At 36.6% G+C, this 15231-nt stretch overlaps 4 protein-coding genes and 1 pseudogene across 10 annotated transcripts; all 5 read left to right on the top strand.

The window, feature by feature from the left end:
* The first annotated feature begins 1063 nt into the window (after nt 1-1063).
* Nucleotides 1064-5861, top strand: LOC137731805 (lipid phosphate phosphatase 2). 3 transcript variants are annotated; one of them, XM_068471031.2, is made up of 10 exons: nt 1064-1481; nt 1653-1706; nt 2266-2490; nt 2615-2702; nt 2809-2918; nt 3026-3116; nt 3237-3425; nt 3507-3566; nt 3698-3938; nt 5725-5861. In XM_068471031.2, exons 1-9 carry the CDS (start codon nt 1428-1430, stop codon nt 3910-3912), a joined length of 1086 nt encoding a protein of 361 aa, XP_068327132.1. In that variant the 5' UTR covers nt 1064-1427; the 3' UTR covers nt 3913-3938; nt 5725-5861. The 3 variants fall into 3 exon arrangements, with proteins under 3 accessions (XP_068327132.1, XP_068327131.1, XP_068327133.1); XM_068471030.2 differs by lacking the exon at nt 5725-5861 and having other exon boundaries at nt 1066-1481; nt 3698-4081; XM_068471032.2 differs by lacking the exon at nt 5725-5861 and having other exon boundaries at nt 1071-1481; nt 2269-2490; nt 3698-4081.
* LOC137731806 (lipid phosphate phosphatase 2) lies at nt 5725-8262 on the top strand. 5 transcript variants are annotated; one of them, XR_015957861.1, is made up of 9 exons: nt 5748-5887; nt 6258-6483; nt 6614-6701; nt 6810-6919; nt 7005-7098; nt 7291-7479; nt 7574-7633; nt 7839-8115; nt 8154-8262. XR_015957861.1 is itself a non-coding variant. In XM_088687876.1 (8 exons), exons 2-8 carry the CDS (start codon nt 6268-6270, stop codon nt 8063-8065), a joined length of 984 nt encoding a protein of 327 aa, XP_088544002.1. In that variant the 5' UTR covers nt 5725-5861; nt 6262-6267; the 3' UTR covers nt 8066-8262. The 5 variants fall into 5 exon arrangements, 4 of the variants coding, with proteins under 4 accessions (XP_088544002.1, XP_088544000.1, XP_068327135.1 ...); XM_088687876.1 differs by having other exon boundaries at nt 5725-5861; nt 6262-6483; nt 7839-8262; XM_088687874.1 differs by having other exon boundaries at nt 5726-5861; nt 7839-8262.
* Nucleotides 8263-9599: 1337 nt separating this feature from the next.
* Nucleotides 9600-10353, top strand: LOC137731257 (uncharacterized). Its single transcript, XM_068470358.2, has one exon. The coding sequence runs from the start codon at nt 9750-9752 to the stop codon at nt 10206-10208; it is 459 nt and encodes a 152-aa protein (XP_068326459.1). The 5' UTR covers nt 9600-9749; the 3' UTR covers nt 10209-10353.
* Nucleotides 10354-11806: 1453 nt separating this feature from the next.
* LOC137731256 (uncharacterized) lies at nt 11807-12707 on the top strand. Its single transcript, XM_068470357.2, has one exon. The coding sequence runs from the start codon at nt 12005-12007 to the stop codon at nt 12410-12412; it is 408 nt and encodes a 135-aa protein (XP_068326458.1). The 5' UTR covers nt 11807-12004; the 3' UTR covers nt 12413-12707.
* Nucleotides 12708-13975: 1268 nt separating this feature from the next.
* On the top strand, nt 13976-14772 carry LOC148689813 (uncharacterized; annotated as a pseudogene).
* The last annotated feature ends 459 nt before the right edge of the window (nt 14773-15231 follow it).

The following is a 15231-nucleotide window of genomic DNA, read 5'->3' as shown; positions in this document are numbered from 1 at the left end:
TATTTATGGGCTATTTGGTTGTTTACCATTCAGGATTTACAGAAAAAATCTTATATTAAATCTCGATCTAATAACATACGGTTTAAAACATAGCTACCATAACATTTCTAATGTAGTCAAAACAACAATAAAAACACCCAATACTTTTAAAGGAAAACTTATGAAAAGAGTTTGAAAACTTTGAGTTTTAACGAAAATGACAAACTAAGACCAACTCCAATGGTGGGCTAAAAGCCAAATAACCCCCAAAATTTTCCCCCAAACCCACTCCAACCCAAGGGGAAAATTTGGGCTAAATGTTAAATGCTAAACCAAGGTCAGATTCCCCTCAAAATTTAGCCCAGAAATTGGAGTAGACTCCCCCTAATATTTATCGGAATTTAAATTTTTTTAGATTAAAATGTTCATAAAATTAATTTACGATAGTCTACATATATTTTTTTTTTTTAAATTTAATTTAACAAAAAAAATAGCCTAAGTTCATTCTTTAATAATCCTGGGCTAAAATTTTAGGCTAGAACGGTTGAAGCAGAAAAACTGTTTTTGGGCTAAAAGTTAAATTGTTCGGGCTAAAATATTTGGCTTTTAGCCCAACCATTTGAGATGATCTAAAAGGTAAAGTGAATAGTACCAGGATTAACTTTTTAGTAAAAAAATATGATTTTTCGTTAAATTGAACAGTACTGAGAATTTTTTGTTAAAATTCCCTACTTTTAAACCATGTGAGATTTATTGGAAAAATTCTGTACTATTATCTCAATCTAATAATGTATGAGTTCGAACATCGTTACCTATTCAAAAAGTGTCAGCAATTGTTGAAGTTAAGAAACTCATTCCTCCACATAAAGTGTGAACCACATACTCAACAAAAACAAAAGCAAACAAAAAAAAAAAAGGAAGAAAAATCAGAAGAAACGGGTTTAGAAAATAATAAAACGACAAGTCGCTTATGTATAGTTGTGAGGTGAATGGACCAAAAGCCCCGCCAACCGAAGGTAACCGTCGGTACCAATCACCCACTCCGGCATTTATCCATCCTTCAAAGCCCCATGTTACAAGCAGAGCTGTCATCCGCGATAAAACGACGCCGTAGGCTCGTAGCATTCAAAACAATAATGCTCCAACGTGCCGCACGGCCGCATTCGTCAGCAAACAGTTGATCCTTCTACGACGGTAAGGGTCAACACATCGGACGGCTTCTGCGAGATCGTTTCAAAGTCTTGACCCCTCCAAACAGAAAACTGCCAAAAAATTTAAAACGGTCGTTATCTCATCCTCCAGCCTCGTTAATATTCACACAACTTTCTTTTTCCAGAGTTCACAGCAACCCTTCTTCTACTATATCCTACATTGTTGTTAACGTTGATGTTCCGAGAAATCTTAACCGTCCGCAGCCAGAAGAAGAAATTTTCCGCCCTCAAATTTTCATGGAAAGTGCTCGCGTTTTTCTGGAAAAATATTTGAAGTCTTCTTTTATTAAGGTATTAGAGGCAGACCAAGTTGCTGACGCGTCCTTGCTTTGAATTCAATTCAGTTCACTACTCTTCTTCTTTTTCTTTGTTTCTTTGCTGTTTGTGAGTTTTTTTATCCTCCTCTTTCTGTTGTGTTTGTTCACTTTGACAACTTTACCTGTGGATTTCTGGGTTCTGTAGGTTATGGCGTGGAGGAATCTGGGATCGCTTTTTAATTTCCGGGGTATCTTTCAGGTGGTAAATTAATCTTGCTTTTGAATGTACTGTTTATCGTATTGGAAATTGGAATAGTGACTGTAACTTCCATTTCGAATCGAGAAATACTAGGAGGACTCTGTGAAAAGTTGGACTCTCTGCTATCTCATGTTTTTGGCACAACGTTTTATAATATTGTGATGGGAATTGATGTTAAAATGTAGGGCAACGGAGAATCTATGGAGAGTTCCACTTTTGAGAGAGAACCCTTAACATTTCTCATTCTAATTTACGCTGTCATCAGTCACATGCCTCTTTTAGCAGATTTTTACTTTGTTAAAGTATGATTTATTGTTTAAGAATGATTGAAGTTCAATGTCTCAGGTTAAATTGGTATCAAGTTTTTTGTGTTTTGGATGATTAATTTGTAGTAGCTTCAAACTGTGACACATAAAGCGGTAAACTTTTGGGTTCTTTTTGTCTATTTGTTGATATAGATTTGGAGACATCTTTTACTAAAATTTCAAATGAAATCAAATATTATCTTGGCCAATGTATTTCTATTGGGAAGAGAAGTGATTTAGTGTATTTGTTCCAGCAGGGAAGAACTTCGGAAGTCGAACTGGGAAGGTACACGATTAAATCCCATGGAGCTGCACTTGCAAAGAAGCACATGCACGATTGGCTTATACTGGTGCTCCTTGGAGTGATAGATCTCATTTTGTTCATCATTCATCCGTTCTACCGTTTCGTGGGGAAGGATATGATGGAAGACCTTAGATATCCCATGAAAGAGAACACGGTGCCTCTGTGGGCTGTCCCTGTACGTTTTTCGCTACTTCTTTTAGTCCAATTCCATTTTTTATCAATGTTCATTTGATTGGATTGTATGGATTTGATAGCAGTACTAAGGTTAACGGGATTGATTCTTCTGTCGATGGCTTTAGATGTACTCGGTTTTGTTGCCTATTGCGATTTTCCTCTTTTTCTATATGCGTCGGAAAGATGTCTATGATCTGCACCATAGCATTCTAGGTAATATATTTCTTTTGCTGTTTGATTAGTTTTATCAAACTCGGAACCTTTTATTTGTTTATTGTTCTGTGGATTAATTTGGTTATATATCTATCTGCAAGAGCAGGCCTCTTGTTCGCGGTGCTGATTACTGGTGTTATCACGGATGCGATTAAAAATGCGGTTGGCCGGCCTCGACCAGACTTCTTTTGGCGTTGCTTTCCTGATGGAAAAGATGTATGCTTCCATTAATATCCTGATGGAAAGTTTGTTGTAATGTGATATGGAAATTTGCTCTATATTGTGTAAAATCTGATACTTATATATCTTTTTGCTTTGTGTAGGTCTATGATCGGTTTGGGGGTGTAATGTGCCATGGTAAGGGCAGTGACCTAAAGGAAGGACATAAGAGTTTTCCAAGTGGTCACGCTTCATGTAAGAAATGCTTCCTGCTGTTATACGCAGTTTAAGTCCACTAGACCCGTTTACTTCTCGAAATTTCAGCATGTAGTCCAATTGTCCATACAACTGATACAGCTTGGCATTGTTCTACAGGGTCCTTTGCAGGTTTAGGATTTCTCTCGTTGTACTTGTGCGGGAAGATTAAAGCATTTGATCGCAAAGGGCACGTGGCAAAACTATGTATTGTCTTGCTTCCTCTACTTGCTGCATCTCTCGTTGGCATTTCAAGAGTAGATGACTACTGGCACCATTGGCAAGATGTGTTTGCTGGAGGCCTCTTAGGTCATGTTCATTCCCGATCTCTTTTCTTTGGTTAACGCTCTAATGAATGTGAGAGCTTTATACACAGTTCATATTTTGCAGGACTTGTTGTGGCTTCGTTTTGTTACCGGCAATTCTTCCCTTCCCCTTATCACGATCAAGGTCACATCTTCTTCATCTGTTCCTTATTTTTCCCGTATACTTCCACAAAACACCGGTGGCTAGACTACGTTTGTTCTGTATGTTTGTTGTTTTTGCTTTTCAGTTTGCTAACTATTTCTTGATGAATTCAGGGTGGGGTCCTTATGCGTATTTCTCTGCATTGGAGGAAACACGTAGCCATTCAAATCCGGGTGTCAATCCTATGAACAATGCACTGAGTGTGCAGGTGATCGGGGCTCAGAATGTGAACGAACAACACATACAAATTGGCGATGCACTTGCAGCATTCTCTCACAACCGATACACAAGCATTAGTGCGCATGAAATGGAATCGGGCGAAAAGTAGTATTGTACATGGCGGGCTTTGTTTAGGTACTCCGCGTACTGCTTATGCTTATGTAGATACCGGTTTAAGACACCTTGCGTAGACAGGTTATTAGTTTTTAGTACCATATACAGAGTTTAGTTTGCTAATGATGAATAAATGAAGAAGTCTAAATCTGCAGTTGGCCTAACATTGCTTCCATTGATCTAAGTCTAAATCTGCAGTTGGCCTAACATTGCTTCCTTTGATCTAACTTTTCATTTTTTCCTGATCAAGGTGTGACTAGAGACTAAAGTAAAGATTTAGATACCGTCACGTAAGTAAAAATACGAAACATAGAGAATAATACGGTATCTGGGAAGTAATCCATAGACTCTACGGTACCGAGTACCTGACTATTTGAGGTAGATTTTATGTATGCCTCAAGATGAATGTGTGTATTTTTCCGTAAACTCCATGATCGTACTTCACCAAATAATCCTCAGGCTTTTTAGACAAAATGGTCATTGAGATTTGCATAACTCATCACTTTGGCCCCTGAGATTTGAAATTAATAGAAGTTATCCCTTAGTTTGTCTACCATCAATCATTTTGGTCATTCCATTAAAAATTATGCAAGTAAGTACCAAAATGACAAAAATACCCTCAATTTAATAAACAATGGGCCAAATGATTTGGTAAAAATTGAGGGTATTTTCGTCATTTTAGCCTTATTTAATGGATTTTTTCATGGAATGACCAAAATGATTGATGGTGAACAAACTCAATGACTACTTCTATTGATATTCAAATTTCAGGGACCAAAGTGAGAAGTTATGCAATCTCAGGGATCATTTTGACTAAAAAAACCTAATCCTTAATAGCTTTGACTCCATGCTAGTTGGCACGCCCTGATTGGATTAAATTAAATTATTGGAATAATTAATCTTGCTAAACTAGCTTATCTTCTAATATAATTAAGTTAATCTTGATTATCTTAAACTCCTTCACAAATGGTTTGGTGCCACCTACTCTCTTTCCTTTAACGGTGAATTTTTTTGAAAAGATATAAAAGTAGAAAAAGCATGCCCGCAGAACAAGTAAAGAACACGGAGAGAGAATCACCAGTTTTGTGGTTGGTACATGGAATGTTAAGCACCAAAAGAGCTTCTCTTTATAAAGACATTCCCTTTTGGAATTTTGAATCCAATCCCATTTACCTGCAACTAAACTCCAATAGATGTGAGATTTGAATACATGATCTCGAGCCTCCAGTAGTAAATATTTTTAATTACTTGAGTTGCAAGTTGTTTATTTTATTTTATTTTATTTTATTTTTAATTTAAGAGAATATTGAGTCAAAGATTGATGCTTTTAATTGCTGGAGTTACAAGATTCAAGCAAGATTTTAAGAAAAAATTTACTTTATCAAATTTTTAATTAATAGAAATTTGTTAGCTGATATTTTACAAATTGCTTCTATTATTTACCTTTGTTAATTTATATCATTTGATTTTATTCAATTCATTAGATGTTACGGTTGAAATTGAGAGGAGTGTATAAAAAAGATGAAAAAAGATCACAAGTTCAAGCCTAGATATATTATTTGCACGTTATGAAGCTAAAATGACGCCTAAGCATGTTGTTAATCATTTCATTGCGGATAAACCTAAGTAATTAATACTATTAATCGTGATTAGTTTTGATCAAATCATGCTTGGATGTCCGCAATCAGCCCTCGGCAACAAGCCGCGATTTCTCACTGCTTTTGGTTAATATCCAAAATCCAAAATTCAAAATGTTTTTTGTAAACTCCGTTGTACTTTCTTTCACTCCACGCTTTCCCTTTTTCAGTTTTCTGGTTTCCGCTCTTCTTCCCCAAAAACCACACACCCTGCTGCTCCATCCACCGCCTTGAGATCGAAGCCGGAACCCCGCCCACTCTCACTATTACTCGCTCGGAGACTGCTCCTGTCGTACGGAATTTGCATGTACTTCTCACTCTCTTGCTCTCTCTGTAAGTTTTTGTAATTTTTTATGCACATTGTAATGTTCTTGTTTCAAATCGTTCATTTCGTTTTTAATTTTTACTCTCTGTATCCAGCTTACTATGGTTTGTTTCTTCAAATTTTCTGGCTTTTTTTTTTTACTTATGTTTTGTGTTTGGTTGCACAGAAAATTTAGGAAAGTAAAAAAAACTAGAACTTCACGTAGTCGCTTTTGTTTTCCCGAAGAAAGAAAATTTGGAAAAACTCGATGTCAATCAAGCCGAAATGTTGAATTTAATTTTATTGTTTATATTCATTTCTTAATTTGGAATGCCAGTGAGATTAAGATATGATTACAGGATAATTACAGTGTTTTTCTTTTTGTTTTTCATTTTCCAGTTAGTGAAAAATGCCAGAAATTCAGTTGGGTTCCCACACTGTAAGGTCCCATGGAGTTCAGGTGGCAAGGGTTCATATGCATGATTGGCTCATTCTGTTAGTTCTCGCCGGAATTGATCTCGGTTTGAACCTGATAGAGCCGTTTCACCGCTTTGTTGGGGAGGGCATGATGACAGACCTCAAGTACCCTTTGAAAGACAATACAGTTCCCTTCTGGGGTGTCCCGGTAGGTTTTGTTTTTGCGAAAACAATGTCATGCTGGGAAAATTTGGATAAGTTTGAATTTTGCATTGGTCTCGCTTTTGTGATGACACTTTAAGGAGAAGAAGAATCTTATTTTGTACTTCTGGTAACAGATAATTGCGGTACTGTTGCCGCTTGCTGTCATTCTTGTGTACTACTTCATCCGAAAGGATGTCTATGATCTGCACCAGGCCATTTTGGGTAACTATCATCTTTCTTTTTCGTTTTTGTGATTTTTGCATTGGGTGATGTTGTTTGCGTGTCGTTGTATTTTGTTAAAGCTTACATTGTCTATCTATGCTCATTCAGGCCTTCTATTCTCTGTCTTCATAACCGCCATTTTAACTGATGCCATCAAAGATGGTGTTGGTCGACCTCGTCCAGACTTCTTTTGGCGTTGTTTCCCTGATGGAAAAGGGGTGGGCCTTCTTTTCGTTGTTTAGTTTTGATCCTCCTCACTTATACACGCATATGAGACACGATTGATCCACTGTCCACGTCCAGGTATTTGATCCTACCACAAAGGATGTCATGTGTACTGGGAGCAAGAGTGTCATTAAGGAAGGACATAAAAGCTTCCCAAGCGGGCATACTTCATGTAAGCATTTAGATACTTCGAGAAACTGTACATGAAAGAGGATTAAAGTTTAGGGCTGTATGCTGCCTATCTGTTTCCTATAGGTTATCTGCATATTCTGTCTTCGTGTTACCCGTCTATTTTCTTTAGTGCATGTGTATGTTTGACATTTTACTGTGTAGCTCAAACGACAGTGCCGTTGTCAACATGCAGGGTCCTTTGCAGGTCTTGGTTTCCTTGCATGGTACTTATCGGGGAAAGTAAGGGCGTTTGATCGTAGAGGACATGTTGATAAGCTTTGTATTGTCTTTCTACCACTACTTATTGCAGCACTGGTGGGAGTTTCTCGAGTTGATGACTATTGGCATCATTGGCAAGATGTTTGTGCTGGCAGCCTTATAGGTACCTTGTCTGCCTCTGGCATCACCAGCATGATTTTGTGGGAAAACAATGAGTTTGTCGGGTTTTCCATTTTACTTATATGTTCTTTGTGCAGGAATCACCATCGCTTCATTTTGTTACCTGCAATTCTTTCCACCTCCATACGACGCAGATGGTAATTTTATCTTCCTTATCTTCTGTATACATAACTCTGTCTTCCTTGCAAAGGCTTTCTAATTCTGTCGAGTCCCATGACCATTTTATCTTGCAATGAAAAACTGTGATTTCTAGAGTTCGTTATTTGAACTTGTGTGCATATTAGTAGTCCGGCGGACTCATTGTTCACGAGATTCTTTCTGTTTATTTGGTTGGATGGGCAGGTTGGGGACCTCATGCATACTTTCAGATGCTGGCAGAATCTCAAAATCGCGATGAATCCTCGTCTAACAATGCCAATAGTCTTAGTGTGCAGCCTGCAGAGCTTACGAGTATATACGTCCAACCTCGGAATGGCGCTGAATTATCGCGAGGCAATAGCGGAGACACGAACTACATGCTACACGGACACGAAAATGGGAGAAGGCACCCGAGTATAGGCTGTTTGTAGAGTAGGATAGTGTTAATGAGCAAATGTTCATATTCTAGGATCCATCCCGTGTGAATTTGGTAGGCGGATATCGTTGTTTATAATCTAGATGAATTTTGCGTTTTATGAGTTTTGCGTTGTTTGTACTATATTGCTTATTGTTGGATGTTAAGGTGAAAGATATTCTATGTATAACGTGATCATATACCTTTACTCAAGTTTTTCTCCGCCATCGAGTTGGAGTGTGAGGGACAGATTAGTTTGAGAAACAAATAAAAGAGAATAGTGACGTGACATGCTATATGCTTTGTTTGAAATATATGAGATTCGAGAAGCAGCCAAAGTCAAGCACAGGATTTTCTTGATCAACACTCCCTGCCAACCAGATGCCAATATTCGCGTTCACATTTCACATCATAAACTATATGCTTTGTTATTTTCATATCGCTGAATCTGAAAATGATGAATAATCATGACTTGTTGTTAATTGTCTCTCTTAAAAAAGAATATATATATATATATATATTATAAGCACGTGTTCGCGTCCAGAAGCACAATGTGGGCGCATTGCTGATTTTTTTAATCAATGGGCCAACCGCCTTTTTCTTCTTCAGTGGGCCCAATACTGGTTGAGTGAAGTAATCTTCTAATAAGATGCGGAATTGAGAAATACTCTTCACATTTTAATTTGGAGAAGTGATTTTGACACCATTTTAGCTTTTCACGCACATTTTTATTATTTTTAACCGTTAAATTGAATAATCAAACGAAATCAACAATCAGATATTTAAGTGCTCTTTGCCAGAAAATGGAAAATCAAGCTTCCATTTACATTTAATTGTGTCTTTATTTTAGTTTTTCTATAATACACTGATGTATTGCATTCGTCATTTAGAGCCGTTAGATCCAACCCTTAGAATTACACCAAGGGCTCCAAATGCAAGAATATTTTGTACTCAGATGTATTATAGTCAATACCCATATTTTCTTCGGAAATTGAAAAGAGAAAATGGGCATTGAAAAAATTAAAAATTAAAAACAAACCATTTAAATATCTAATTTTCTATCGAACCATTTAATATTGATCACACTTCAAAGCAAGCACCTTTTGTTGGTATGTACGGAAGAGTCCCGTTTAAGTCAGAGTTAGAGCATTAATTAGAGATTAGACCTGGGATTAATACCGATTGGACTTGTTAATCCAATTCAATCAAAGAATATTCGACGAATTAACCAAATAATATATACATATGCCACGCATTGGATTTAGTAACCAATTTATCAATTAAAAGCATATTTTGACCCAACATATTAAAAGCATATTTAACTTAATCAAACCTAATTAATTATTCAATTGCATAAGATTAGCATCTGCCTGGTCAGTGGCCAGTGGCCACACACACGCAGACGGACAATATTGACCAAGTACACTGTGCCCTACAAAGCCCTCATTTCCTGGAGAAACCCTAGTAAGACCAAGCCCTCATATTTTGACTTGACACCCAATGCTTCCCCTCCTCGCCTCTCTAATCTCTATATATAAACCCCCCTCTTCACTTCCTCTCTTCACACAACTCTCTGAAACCTCAAAACCTCAAAAACCAACAGTTCTCAACTTGTTTGTCTGTTTCAGTGGCTACGGCCGCGATTTGAGGCAAACACGACTGCGAGTGCGAGCTATTTATTCCTACTTTTTGTTGTTGAAATGGAGATTGTTCCGACTACGTACTACGACAACTTGAAGAGGTACTGGAGGAGGAGAAGGTACCAAAAGCTGAATGGTGAGCCTAGAAAGAAGATGAGGGTCACAAGGCTCGGCGGAGGAGCTAAAGGGAGCACTAGTCCTAAACGGAGTTGGAAGCTCAAGACCAAGCTGAGGCTGATGAAATTTGTTTCACCAATAAAGCTTTTGACAAAGTTGCATAACGGTTACGTGGACCTGATGATTCGGATGGCGGGAAAGGCCGGCGGCGTTGGGAGGATTTCCGCGAAGAAGATTGCAAAACCCCAGGATCAGGTTTCAGTGGCTGCCTGTGGTGATCAGTTAGTTGACAGCAGATTGGTTTTGGAGATTTACAAGAGATTGGCAGCTTCTCGCCAATTGGCTGATCATGGATTGATAGTTGAAAGCCAAAGCAACTTCTTCAACTTGATGGATATGTAGTTTCGTTTTTAATTAGTGTTACCATTTTGATCATTCTGTTCGTTAATTGTTAAACAAAAGTTTGGACGTCTACAGAAATTGTAAAGTTTTTGTACTCTGGGAAGCCTTTAAAGAAACTCAATATAAATTGGTTGAATTTTTGGTACGTATGTCTGTTAAATTTAACACTCATACATATTTCATCCACCTACACTTGGTAACCGAATATTTTTTCAACACGAAAGAGAAGTGCATGAAGCTAAAAATGAGTGTGTATACAAAGTCTGCAAGCCATCTTTGAAAAAACGTTGTACTCCTGAAGCGGCCTAAGCAATGAAATTTAGAGCTTGATTTTTTAAATGGATGAAAGTGCTTTTTGTGGAGATGTTTTTAGAACCAATCTTTTGTAAAAATGTAAGTGAATACTTAAAGTGCTTTAAACACCAGTTATGTGCTTCTTGCATGCAGGAAGCACTTTTGTAACCCAGAAACATTTACTGTAAAAGCATATTTAGTCATTTTAAAAATATTTTCAAATGAGCCCTTAACTTCTCAAACTATGTGTGCCTTGTGAGTCAAACCACATTTTCCGTAAATTTTAGAACTCAGTTATACTATTTAGTAGAAAATATTGCAGTCCTAGTCTTTCTAAATAGTCACGTGAGCGTTTTTAGGAAAGCTAGGGTAAAATAGCTATTTATGTAATCAAGGGCTAAAATGTTATAGTTTTATTGTAAATAACCTATACTGATAATGGTTAATTAATTTGAAAAGGTAATGCTAGGGAGATCAATTATTTAGACCAAATTTTATAAATCATATGACGTGGTTGTTGATGATTGAATTATTACTTAAGTGTTGATTAACATGTTTATTTCTTATTGATGACATATCACATGATTTACAAATTTAGTTCAAATACTACCTAGCATTACCCAATATGAAAGCCTTAGAATTGTTAGTTTGAAGTTCTTACTGTTTAACTTTAGGACAATAAATTGCACAAATCAGTTATATATACTTCACGAATCATTCAACAGGAGCACAAGGATAACGAGAAAGTCGAGCCGCACTCCTTATGCGGGAGAAATTTTTCATTGTAAATGGAACATGAGGAATACATCATTTGTTTTTATGTAAGTGGTGATAAATTTTAATTTTTAAGTTATTAACATTTTAATACACATACCCACCATTTGTATAGTAACACGTAATGTGTCACTTCATGTTCCAATCACACTGAAAAATCTCTCATTTTACGGGTTGATCATGAGCTTCTAACTGGAATATATTTGGCCTTTCAGCGGCCAAGTCTTTTTCTATGTACCAAATCTTGTTTTTTGCTTATATAAAATTATTTGAGAAGAGAATATTATTGTTTTATATAATATTGATGTCGTTTCCATCGGAATGTGGTGTGAATTTGTTGATGTTGATTTTATACCCTTTTGTATTGTTTGTTTTTGTAATGGATGACAGCAATCATATGTACCAGGGACTGAATTAGTAATCAAATTCGAATATATAATATTATGTTGATTCATTATTCAAACAAAAAATGATTAGCCCTTGCCCAGTCAGATATATTGATCAAGTTCATTATACGAAACTGAACATATTCACATAGTTGTTTGATATATCCCGCACTCAACCATAAGACCTAGCCTGCCACCTTGACTTGGCACCCAAATTCTTCTCCTCCTCTATATAATCCCCATCTGACTTCCTCTCTTGACACACATCTCTCAAGCCATTTATACACACACAACTTAAGAAACTGAGTGCAGACGCATTAGGACTACTAGAAATCAATTAAAATGGAGATTGTTTCGACCACTTACTATGACAACTTGAAGAGGTGCTGGAGGAGGAGAAGGTACCAGAGGCTGAATGGTGACACCAAGAAGAAGATGAGGGTGGCGAGGCTCGGTGGCGGCAGAGCTAAAGGGAGTCCTAGACGCAGTTGGAAGCTCAAAACTAAGCTGAGGCTGCTGAAGCTTGTTTCCCCCATAAAGCTTTTGGCTAAGTTTAATAACGGTTACGTTGATATGATGATTCGGATGGCGGGCAAGGCCGGCGGCGTGGGAAGGATTGCGGCGAAGAAGATTGCAAAGCCCCAAGACCAGATTTCGGTGGCTTCTTGTGGTGACGAGTTAGTTGACAGCAGATTGGTTTTGGAGATTTACAAGAGGTTGGCAGCTTCTCGCCAACTAGCTGCCTATTGAATCTTGATAGTTGAAGTCCAAGCAACTTCTTCATATTTAGTTTCATCTTCAGTGTGACCAGTGTTTGATTAGTTCTATTTGTTACTCAAAAGTTTGTAATTGTATAAATTTTGTATTCATGGCAGCTTCTCAAGAACTCAATTATTTATTCAATTAATTTTTCTTTGTACGTGTTTGTAATTTTATGACTTAATTAACCATCTCCGCTTCAAATTCAGTACCTTAAACTTTTATCTCTGCACACAAAAGAGGAGGATGGAAGGTCAAACCGCAAGTGTGCGTGTATGAAGCAATGAAATTTGGGTTCATTTGAGAATTGATATAGCATATTGCATGCAGTGCGTTTATTATAAACATGTAGCGACTTTGATGAAAAATTAAAATGCTTCTTGAAAATATATTTTTACCACTCATAAGTGCTTATATAATTTTTGACAGATGTAGTAAAAACATTTTGGGTTATTAAAAACCTCTTCTAACCATTTTAAAAACAATCTTAAGCAAACATTTAATCTTTTATTAGTCAAATCACATACGAGTGAACAATAGATTCATTTCTTTTTCTTTTTTTTTTAGCACAAGTTAAGTCAACTGCATGCGGTTGATGGCTTTGATCGGAAACGGGACCACTGTGAAATTAGATACCGATCGTGAGAAGATTATATATAGCTAATTTTATGTAGTCAAGGGATAATCATCTGATGAAACATGGTTAATTTGAAAGCTTACGACTGTTGTTGTGAAGTTCTTAAAACTAAAACATATGATCATGATCAAAATTTGCACGCATACAACAAATTTAAGATGATCAATTGCACAAAGTCAGTCGTATATAATTCACCATTCATGCATATATGGATTTTTGATACGAGAGTTTCCTAAGTGAAATTTCAACCCCCAATTTTTTTCCCTAGCTATGTGCCAAATTGTGTCTTCCTTTTCATTGCTTATCAAATTATATGACAAGATAATATTTTTATATTTATATAATTGATTCCGTTTTCCATCTGAATGTGGTGTAAATTTGTTATATTAATTTTGTGCCTGTTTTCTTGTTTGTTTTTGCAAAGGATATGGATGATAGCAAAATGGCTCATTTGGAAGTATCTTTAAAATGATTGAAAGTACTTTTAGAGAAAATATTTTTGTGTTTTAAAAGCACTAGCTTGAAGTGCTTCATGCAAGAAGCACCCGTTATGTGTTTCTCACAAGAAACATAAGTTATGTGCTTCATGCAAGAAACACTAGTTATGTACTTCTTGCAGGATGCACTTCAAGTTCTTTTTTAGGATTCACTTAAATTTTTACTAAGAATTGGTTTAGAAAATAAACATTTTCACCAAAAGTACTTTCAGCTATTTTAAAAGCATTTCCCGACAAGCCCTAGTAATTATACAGATATAAGCATGCCATGGATTGGATTTAGTATAACCATTTAAGTATAACATGATATATCAATGTTGATTATTCAAATAAACAAGATTAGCCCACCTGGTCAGACGTACAATATTGACCAAGTACACTACAAAACTCACTTATATGTATTCTCATAAATTAGTATATATGATTATATTCCCGATGTAAGACCTAGCCTTACCATTCTGACTTGGCACACAGTTCTCCTCCTCCGCTATGTAAACCCTTCTTACTTCCTCTCTTGGCACACCTCTTTCAAATCCTCAAAACCGTATCGCTTTATATAAACACAACAAAGAAACTGGGTGCAGACACACACTACTAGCTAGTAGAAATCAATAAAAATGGAGATCGTCCCGACAACATACATACTACGACAACTTGAAGAGGTACTGGAGGAGGAGAAGGTACCAAAGGATGAATGGTGAGACCAGAAAGAAGATGAGGGTCACCAGGCTCGGCGGAGGAGCTAAAGGGAGCAACAGTCCTAGGCGGAGTTGGAAGCTCAAGACCAAGCTGAGGTTGCTGAAGTTTGTTTCACCAATAAAACTTTTGGCAAAGTTGCATAATGGTTACGTTGACATGATGATTCGGATGGCGGGCAAGGCCGGGGGTGTGGGAAGGATTGCCGCGAAGAAAATTGCAAAACCCCAAGACCAGATTTCAATGGCTTCTTGTGGTGACGAATTAGTTGACAGCAGATTGGTTTTGGAGATTTACAAGAGGCTGTCTGCTTCTCGCCAACTAGCAGATGGCTGCTGATTCGAATTCAGATGTCATTTAGTTTCATTTTATTTACTTCACTTTTCTTCCTGTTTATCAGAAGTCCGAAAGTTGGGCTGTTTGAGATAGTGATGTAATAACTAAACAGTTTGTAACTGTAAAAATGTTCTCCTCACTCCTCATGGGACCTTTTAAAGTACTCATCAAGTGTGTTTAAAATTTTCCTACGTGCCTATCGTTTTTATATATTTTGAGAACTCAATCATCTCTCAGTAGATAACTTTGTGACTTTTCTATAGACAAAAGGTAACTATTTGTGATTAAATTCAATGACAAGACCAATTAACTATACAGTATGTAACTATTCCAGTCTTTGGTAACTATTTGTGATTAAATTCGATGATAAGACCAATTAATTATACAGTATGTAACTATTCCCGTCTTATAGACAAAAGGTAACTATTCGTGATTGAATTCAATGATAGGACCAATTAATTATATAGTATGCAACTATTCCAGTCTTACTTCAAAAAGGGTAAGTAGGAAAATAACACATAATGATGTGGATCATTCGCTGAGGATTTTTATGATATCACGATGTCAATATTTTAAACTAATAAGATATTATCATATAAGAAGTTAACACGTATAACAGTATGTGATTATCTTGTGTTACATAA

Source organism: Pyrus communis, chromosome 16, assembly GCF_041283825.1.
Source record: "Pyrus communis isolate YQ-2024b chromosome 16, ASM4128382v1, whole genome shotgun sequence".
Classification (NCBI taxonomy): domain Eukaryota; kingdom Viridiplantae; phylum Streptophyta; class Magnoliopsida; order Rosales; family Rosaceae; genus Pyrus; species Pyrus communis.
The sequence above is the reverse complement of the archived record's forward strand: the minus strand, read 5'-3'. Positions and strand labels throughout refer to the sequence as shown.

What these genes read in the sequence shown, in the direction of transcription:
- LOC137731805 (XM_068471031.2), top strand. Translation starts at nt 1,428, where the DNA reads ATGGAAAGTGCTCGCGTTTTTCTGGAAAAATATTTGAAGTCTTCTTTT. An exon ending in TGAAGTCTTCTTTTATTAAG is followed by an intron (nt 1,482 to 1,652) that starts GTATTAGAGGCA and finishes TGGGTTCTGTAG; the next exon opens with GTTATGGCGTGGAGGAATCT. An exon ending in TCTGCACCATAGCATTCTAG is followed by an intron (nt 2,703 to 2,808) that starts GTAATATATTTC and finishes CTGCAAGAGCAG; the next exon opens with GCCTCTTGTTCGCGGTGCTG.
- LOC137731806 (XM_088687876.1), top strand. Translation starts at nt 6,268, where the DNA reads ATGCCAGAAATTCAGTTGGGTTCCCACACTGTAAGGTCCCATGGAGTT. An exon ending in TCTGCACCAGGCCATTTTGG is followed by an intron (nt 6,702 to 6,809) that starts GTAACTATCATC and finishes ATGCTCATTCAG; the next exon opens with GCCTTCTATTCTCTGTCTTC. An exon ending in TTGTGCTGGCAGCCTTATAG is followed by an intron (nt 7,480 to 7,573) that starts GTACCTTGTCTG and finishes TTCTTTGTGCAG; the next exon opens with GAATCACCATCGCTTCATTT.
- LOC137731257 (XM_068470358.2), top strand. Translation starts at nt 9,750, where the DNA reads ATGGAGATTGTTCCGACTACGTACTACGACAACTTGAAGAGGTACTGG.
- LOC137731256 (XM_068470357.2), top strand. Translation starts at nt 12,005, where the DNA reads ATGGAGATTGTTTCGACCACTTACTATGACAACTTGAAGAGGTGCTGG.